This window comes from Diplodia seriata (genome assembly GCF_021436955.1).
Source record: "Diplodia seriata strain FDS-637 chromosome Unknown scaffold_1, whole genome shotgun sequence".
In the NCBI taxonomy this organism is placed as follows: Eukaryota; Fungi; Ascomycota; class Dothideomycetes; order Botryosphaeriales; family Botryosphaeriaceae; genus Diplodia; species Diplodia seriata.
The window spans coordinates 1,058,798-1,067,561 of NW_027117308.1; the positions used below are offsets into that span (position 1 = coordinate 1,058,798).

The window sequence follows — 8,764 nt, forward strand, 5'->3', positions numbered from 1 at the left end:
CAGAGCGGCTGTCTATTTCGTGTCAGACTGTGGGTTGAGGGCGTTGCAATGGCGTGAGGAGGCCCGAAGCGGCAGGCATGGGGTTGTGCAATGGTGAAGAAAAGTACCGTGTCACATTTTTAGTCTTCGCCTCACGTCAACATGCAGGCGTGGCTGCGTCGTCGACGGCGGGAAATAAGCAGACGACGATCCGGGTCGGTGGGCGAGAGCGCGTTCAACACGAGGTTCGACGCGTACCTTGTTCGGGATCCGCTCTTCGGCATGGCGGGCCCTGGCTCGCGGCGAGGGCAGCGGAAGCCGCGGCCTGCGGGGAGGGAGGGGTCGCGATACGTCAATGGGCGCATAAGGCTTATGTGGAGGGGCGCGGCTAACCGCTTGCCTCGGCGGGTGCAGCAGCGGCGTCGCTTTGGGGGCGTTGCGCGGCACGTTATCGCGGAGCAGGGCTCGCTGACCGGTAAGAGCAGTATAAATAAACCTGCATCGGTGCAGGGCGCCGGAGCGGGGATCGAGGGGAGCAGCAGCACTCATCGGCATGGCATCATCGGTGCTGTGGCTTGTCCCTTCGCGGCGAGATCGCATCGGCGGGCATCAGCGCCTGCCTGCGCTGCACCCGCTCCCCTCCACCTCCACCACGCACGACGCACGCACACGCCGCGCGCCCCCGGCCCCCGAGCTGCTGCAGGGTCCCTGAGCGCAGCCCGCGGTCTAGTTCTTTCCGTCTGCTCTCGTCCAGCCCACCCATTTTCTCTCCTCTGCTGCCGCTCCGAGAATGAGCCAGTCGATTCCGCCTCGCCTCGACTTGACCCTGCACGCTGCATATGCACGCCCGGCCAATCTTGTCACCCTCCCGCCCGCTGCCTAGGTACCGTGGCGGCGTCGACCACTTTTCGCCCCCAGTCCCGCTCGCTCACGGTCCGCGGTCCAGCCCACCCGAGTCAGCGATCTTCTGCGGCCTTTCCTGAGGCACCGTCGCTGATTTTCCACTCCGCCAGGAACTCCACCCCTCATGCACGCGTGCGTCACAGCAGCCGGCAATTGGGGAAGGGACTCGCCCCGGATGACGCCCGCGCGCCTCTTTTTCTTGCCGTTTTGCCTCGGAGCCGCATGGCCTTGCGTAAGCAATGGCAGACCAGAAATTGCAGAAAAGGGCAATTGGCATCGACGATTCGTCAAGAAAAATCACCAAGTTTTCGGCATCGCCAGCCATTGGCTTGGCCCGATGATGTGCATGCGAGGTCATGCATGCAGCTCGGCAGCGGTCTCGCCCATGCACGGCGACAAGTAGGACTTGCAGAAATCGAAACCGTCAGAAACCACAAAATGTGATAGAAAAGCTCCATACGGACCTCGTATGGCTCTCCATCACATACCTCATCAGTCAGTAGCTGCGCCCGCACAACACCGTACATACACGGCATTGCAAGGAACTGCAAGCACGAGATACAGTAGCTCCCAGCCATCCACACCAGCCAGTCAGCCACCCGACGACGATGATGCCGGGGAAGCCAACACGGCCAGGCAAACCGGGAAGTGAGAAAAGGCAGGGCTGAAGGGGGCAAGCCCGTGAACAAGCAGACCCACATCACCTATCCGCCTCGTCGGACACCTCTTCACATCACGCCAGGATGCGCAGAGAGAGAGCAAAGACGTCAGCCAGGCGATTGCCGCACCGCCCAAGATCTGCACGCGCTTCGTTCCTTCGTACATCGTCATCGCAGGCGCGGCGAGAAACCCTTTCTGCACGGACGTGCTGCATAACGCAACCCATGCATTCGGCACCCTGTGCTTCATATAGTGAGTGCACGCGAGTGAAGAAAGTGGAGTGAGGATAGGCGTGGGGGGGAAGAAAAAGCAAACACCACGCAGACACGACTACGCGAACCTCGAATGCAGTAGCCTACTCCGAAGGCCTGGTTTCACCCAGACAACGGGAGCGGGAAAAGCAAGCAGAAAAAAGAAAAGAAAAGACAAAGGCACGGCGCGCGTCGCTCCGGGCCGCACGGCTGGAGGCATGTAATGTATGGGAATGAACATGGTTGACTGCACGTTTTGGCCGTTTTGGCGACCGTATCCCGTCGTCTAACCTTCTACTTCTGCACGCTCTGGAGGTGAGCTGTCGTGTCGCCCGGCCCGTCTCGCGCCGCGCTCCAGGAGCCGCTGTATGTTGTCGTCATCTCATCTACATTTTACTTCCTCTTTCGACGCCTCGCCACTATTCAGGTACGTCGAACAGCAGGGCCGGTCGCCGAAAAGAGGCCTTGTCTTGTAGGGGCGGAGTCATCTCCGGCCCCCCGCTCACATACTCAATGTCTCACGTCCCTCGTCGTCCCAGAATCACCTGCTCGCTGCATCCTACTTTCTCGTGCCTTGCCAGGGTCCGTTGTCGGTCTCTGAAACAGTTCATCGGCGACCGGTCATCAATAGCCGAGGGGAGCGAAACCGATGCGGTAGGTGGGCTTTCGCTGCATATTATCCCGAAGCACGTCCAAACATGTAGTCAGGGTGGCCGGGCCCCAGGAGATTGCGGTAGCTTCGAATGGAACCTTTTTACGCTACGGAGATGCCGTTCCAGTGGGCCAGTAGATTTGAAGGGAGCTTGGGGCCCCGTGGAGTAGCTAGCTACCCCGCCTCGCGCTTGCCGGGACAGCACGGTGCGAGGAGAGGGGCAGAGGGACGGGGCTTGTAAACACACGATGAAGGCCTACTCTTTTTTTTTTTTTTTTACTCTTCTTGAGACCTTTGCGGTTGATACACTCTGCGCGGAGACGACCAAAAACTTTATCTCTCCTCCAGAAATCCTCTTTTGTTCATTTCCCGATCCATAGACTTTTTCCTCTTCTCTAGATTCCGTCCCCAGACCCCGCGCCAACCCGCTCCGCATCCCGCGACCCCGCCATCATCGTCATCCCGGCAAAAAAAGTCCACGACCGACCAACGAACACACATCCCAGCAGCCCTCAAGGGAAACAATCCAGCGAACAGCAACAACAACAACAACAATGGCATCAACAGCGCCGCCGCAACTCCTCACCAACAAAGTCGCCGCCATCACGGGCGGCGTGACGGGCATCGGCCGGGCCATCGCGCTCGAGTACCTGCGGCAGGGCGCGCACGTCGCCGTCAACCATCTGGGCGACGACGCGTCGACGGCGCAGTTCGAGACGATGCTGAAGGAACAACAACCCGCCGACGCCACGCGACTCATTGCCGTGCCTGGAGATATCTCGAAGCCGGAGACGGCGAAGCGGCTGGTCGAGAGGACGGTGGAGGAGTTTGGGCGGCTGGATGTTTTCGTTAGCAATGCGGGGGTGTGCCGGTTTGCGGATTTCTTGGAGTAAGAGAGACGGCTTTCCTTATTTCTCTCCCATGTCAATTCCCTCTTCATTTTGAGTGAACAAGAGAAAAAGAGACGAAAAGCTAACCAACACATCCGCAACAGCCTCGACACGGAACACTGGGAATTCACGCTCAACACCAACCTCGGCGGCGCCTTCCACGCGACGCAGGCGGCGGCGCGGCAGATGGCGGCGCAAGGGCACGGCGGCTCCATCATCGGCATCTCGTCCATCTCGGCGCTGGTCGGCGGCGGGCGCCAGGCGCACTACACGCCCACAAAGGCCGGCGTGCTCAGCCTGATGCAGTCGTGCGCGTGCGCCCTCGGCCCCCACGGCATCCGCTGCAACGCCCTGCTGCCCGGCACCATCCGCACCCAGCTCAACGACGAGGACCTGCGCGATCCAGAGAAAAAGAAGTACATGGAGGGCCGCATCCCGCTGGGCCGGACGGGCGAGCCCGCGGATCTGGCGGGGCCGGCTGTGTTTTTGGCCAGCGATTTGAGTCGATATGTGGTGAGTGCTGCTGCTTCGTCCCATTGGCTCTTCGGTGTTGGGCGACAGGGGAGGATGTGGTTGCTGACTGGTGACCGAACAGAATGGCGCGCAGTTGCTCGTGGATGGAGGGTTGTTTGTGAATCTTCAGTAGGAGCCTATATATACGTTATAGAGAAGGATATCCGATTCATTATCGTCGTGATCGTAACGAAAAGAAAATCGTATCATCAAGTCTATCTACCCCGTGATCCAAAAAACGAAGAAAAAAATCGAAGGCAAAGGGAAAACCCTCTCACGCCTCCTCCCCCTTCTTCTTCTCCGTCGGCGGACTCAACCGATACGCCTCCACGGCCGTCCCGTACCACACGCGATCCCTCTGCTCGTCCGTCAAGCCGTACGCATCCAGAATGCCCTCGACGGCAGTAACCCAGCTCTTCCACGCCGCCGCGCCACCGCGCACGTTGCAGACGGGCCAGTCGCTGCCGAACATGATGCGCTCGGGCGGGAAGGCGTCGAAGAGCACGTCGAGCCAGGGCCGCATGCGGTCGAGCACGCGCTCCGGCGTCCACGGCAGGTCATGGTCTGGATCGCCGCCCATCTCGGAGAAGGCGCCGGACAGCTTCATGTACGTGTGCGGCGAGCGCGCGGCGCGGCGGATGGCGGCGCTCCAGCGGGCGAATTCGTCGTGCTGGGCGGGCGTGGCGGGGTGTTGTTGCATGTCGGGCTTGCAGAGGTGGTCTGCATGGATGGATGGTCAGCTCTCCTGTGAACATCACCGTCTTACCACATTCTCACGACTCTTCAACCATCATCCCCAAACAGACGGGGAGAGAGATGGGGAAAAAGAAGAAAGGAAAGAACACCACTCACTCAGCACGAACCGCACCGGCGGTCCCGCCTCCCCTTCCCCATCCACCACCCCCACCACATCACTATTCACCCTCTCACACGCCTCCACCACCCTCTCCACCTGCCACGCGCCCACCCCCCTCGCATCAACACCAACATCGAAACACCACCCGCGCCTCCCCACCACCTCCCTCAACCCCCTCGCCCAGCCCTCCGCACCCAACACCTCCCCCAACGGCCCCTCCTCCCCGATCCCCTGCAGCAAAAACCTCCACCCCACGACCCTCGCCCACGCCTCCGGTCCCGCCGCCTCCTCCGCCGCTGCGAGGTACGCGCGCAGCTCGTCGAGCGAGCCCGCGTCGACCGGCAGCCACGGCACCACGCCCCACAGCACCGCGCCGTCGCCCGCCGCGAACCCTTCGCCTGCGTCGGGCGTGCCGGTGACGAGGCGGCGGAGCCAGCGCAGCTCGGCGAGGGGTTGGGAGGCGCGGGTGAGGATGTTGGAGGAAGAAGAGAGGGTGCGGTCGGTTTCGATGTAGATGGCGCCGTGGACGGTGGGGGAGGGGGATGAGGGGGAGGAGGTGGTGGACGTGGACGTGGCGGCGAAGTAGTCGGAGAGCGAGTGTTGTTTTGTGAGGGGTCCGCCCGGGGTCATCCATGCGTGGCCGGCGGGGTTGGTCGAGGTGTGCGGCCAGAGGTGGATGTGGGAGTCGAGGATGCGGGGTGGTGGGGGCATGGTTGTTTTTGTTGTTGCGGGGGAGGGGGAATTGGATTGGTTGGTTGGTTGGTTGGTATCAATTGATTGGAGGAGGATGATGATGATGATGACTTCTGTGTTTCTTTCTTTTCTAAAGGTCTGATTCAGGCGCTGCAAATATTTACGTAGATTTTTGAAGGGGACGGTGGAAAATGAGTTTCGAGGTCGGTGTGGAGAAAGGCGGGCCTTGGAGAATGTGGAGAGGAAGGAGGTAGGCTAAATGGGAAAAAAGACAAGAGCTGGACAATCACATGGACAAGGCTGGGGTGAAAATCCGGGGCAATTTTAACACGAGCATCACTTGGCAGCAAGGCCGCAGACAGCGGCGGTGGATGGTCGAGAAGAAGGTTCAAGAGGAAGCTTTTGTCCGGCAGCAGGAAGCAAGCAGGCATGTCGTCGGGGTTTGCAACGGTCCGGACAGCAAGGTACCTACCTACTCCGTATGCCGAGAGGGTGAGCCCCGAACTACCCCTCCACGTCCCAAGTCTTGGCCCTCTCTCCCCCCCTGCAACTCTCACCAACTGCCGTCTCTACGCAGCGCTCAGAACCCACTGCCGTATGGCGTATCCAGATGCCGTAACAGTTACTGAGGTCAAGCGAAGATTCGGGCCTCCCTCCATCCTACGTTCTGGACCTCCCGTGCGGGCTGGCGTGGGCGGCGGGGGTACGTTCGTGTCAAAACGGGGCCGCGCGGAAAAAGCTTCCCTCTGCGCCGCACCGGAAGCGAGCACCAATGGCGGGGAGGGCGTCGTGCAAAAAGGGCTGGGAGCCCACCAAGACAGGATGACGTAGCACGGGTCAGAGCGGGCAGGATGCCTGAAGGACCAGAGAGAGGCAGACGAAAAAAAGAGTGGGAAAAAAGAGAGGCGGAAGAGCGCTTGCGGGCTGCGTTGGTGGTGGTCCCACAAATGCCAAAGCGGGGCGAGCACCGAAGCCCAAGCCCAAACCCACACAAACAATAAGACAGACAAGTGTCGGATATAACGCGGCCGGAGCCAACTCCTTGGACCGTCGTTGTCTTGCGTTATTCCACGACTCGCCAATCTGCACCGGGGGGCGGGCGCATCGCGAACGACCTACTGCCTAGACCGGTAACAAGAGCCACGACGAGAGGACTGGACTCGGTGGACTCGCTCCTACGCTAGCACCGCCGGGCTAACGCAGGTCATGCCCGCCCCAATCGCTCAATCTAACCGCGTCCGACGCATCGATTTGAACGACTTTTGGGGGCCGATTCGCCGTGGGAAACGCAGCAAATGTCGATTTCGCCCGATCCGCTTTCACCACTCCCCCGTGTCTCGGCGCTATGCGATCGCTAGTGCGCGTGTCCCCTGCCCTCGGTGCCCTTTCGCCATTCAATCAATCCTCAACGGCTGGCTTCCGACGTAGCAGCCCTAAAGCACCAGTCGCCGAAAGAAAGACCTATGGCAAAGCAGAACAGTGGGGCTGCTCCAGTCCCAAGATCCAGATGCCGAGCCCGCCGCCCGTGCCCCCGTGCCTCCGTGCCCCCCCGTGATCACGACACCCGCTGCGCTGCGCTGCGCTGCGCTCGGCGCTCGAGACTCCGCCCGCCCACACTGTACTCGGCGCCCGCCCCGCTCCTGTCCGACGTTTTCTCCCGAGCCTTCGCTTCAGCAAAGCTCGCTGCTGACTTGCGCCGAGCTGGGGAAAGCTGTCCCCTCCCCCTCCCCCCTCCCCCCTCCCCATTTTTGCGGGCTTTCCCCCTCGTTTGCGCATCTCCGTCCTTGGAGAAAGCTTGCCTTTTTCGAATTGTGTAAATGCCGATGCGCACGCGCTGGCTCGCCGAAAAACCAAGGTCTCCCACGGCGGGCGGCTAACTTGCCTTGGGTTGCCGACCAGACAAGATTGTCGCAAGCAACGATGAAGTCGGGCGAGCAAGGACGGTGAACCGGTGTCGGGTGATGGGGTAGTAGTCACCAATAAATAAGCTGTCGCAGGGGCAGGAAAGAAAAAGAAAAAGCGCGGGGTAGCTTTCTCTCTACGTCTTCATCTCCCTCACTCTTCAAAAGCTTCTTGCTGTTGCAGCCGTCCATCGGGTCCTGAGCAACGCTGGCAATCCGTTCGTATTTTTCTCTCTCGCGAGTAGTAGTAGACCGATAGAAACGCTTCAGCCCGTCATGGTTGGCTCTCCCCCGCCCAAGGGCATCTACGTGCCCGTAAGTACCGAGTCGAGCACGCGACATCACAACGGCGAAGCGCGAGAGCATGCTCTCAGACGCCCCCGGAAGCCAACAACATCTTACCTTCGTTGCAAAGCTCCAAACGCACCACTGGAATGATGGCGGGAGCCCGCATCCCAACCCCTGCAACAAACATCCCGCCAACTAACGGGCGAAAACGACCGCCGCAAAAAAACGTAGGTCCCTACCTTCTTGGCCTCCAACTACGACGCCACCGTCGACATCGCGATCCAGGCCGCCCACGCCGTCTATCCTGGGGCTCGACCGGCGAGGCCGTGCACATCACCAAGGAGAGCGCTTCGACATCCCATCGGGTGTTCGGCGCCGAGCTGATCAAGGTTGGCTAGGTATCTTGACTACCGTCACTCAAAGCATCGTCGAGACGGTTGCCCACAGCTGCGCGACGCCCGCGACGCCCGCGCCCAGTGGGGGCATGATGCTCGCGGCCGGCTATTTCGCCGACGTCGTGTGTCGCAGGCCGGCATCGTCGCGCATTTCGAGGCCGTACGTCGCTGATAATGAGTCCCATCCCTATACTTGTGTGAGTAGTCGTTTTTTTTTTTCTTTCCCGCTCTTTCAGAACCATTATCCAGCAGAAAAAATACGAGACCAAGGGGGAAGGAGGGTTGGGGAGGGGCAAGAGTGGAGACGTGAGGTCGGTCCGTCCTAGCCGTGTTGTTTGGTTTGGAAGAAGATGGGCCGGAGGTCGAAGCACACGTTTATGTTTTGGGACGTTGGAAGTGAAGATTTTTGGTCCCCCCCGGACGGATACCCTCCCTCCGGAACACGTTCTGCAATGTATCTGCATGCCAGTCCGTGTTCCTGCAGCAGCAGGACCCTGGGAGCCGGGCATTTCGTTCGGTGGTAAACGACCCAGTGAACGTCGACGGGGAACTGAAGGTATCCATCCGGGTGGGATGGGCGGACGACTTCGCCCCTGGTCTCTGGCTTGCTGTTCTGCATATTCCACGTCGGTCCGGGTGAACAAGGTGGTCTCACGCACCCCTCTCCACCCACACTCAGCAGCTTGCATGCTGCAGGTCCCGGCGGAAGGAAGCACATGCAGCCCTAATGCACGATCGAGGCCCATCGGTTCCCTGAAGAAATGTACTTCTGCGTCTCTTTCG

The 8,764-nt window shown here is 60.5% G+C and overlaps 1 protein-coding gene across 1 annotated transcript; it reads right to left on the minus strand.

The window, feature by feature from the left end:
• Positions 1-4,122: 4,122 nt before the first annotated feature.
• Positions 4,123-4,642, minus strand: LRA2 (L-rhamnono-gamma-lactonase; the record flags this gene model as incomplete). The annotated part of the gene is made up of 2 exons (XM_066771833.1): positions 4,123-4,518; positions 4,637-4,642. 2 exons carry the CDS (start codon positions 4,640-4,642, stop codon positions 4,123-4,125), a joined length of 402 nt encoding a protein of 133 aa, XP_066637112.1.
• Between the last annotated feature and the right edge of the window lie 4,122 nt (positions 4,643-8,764).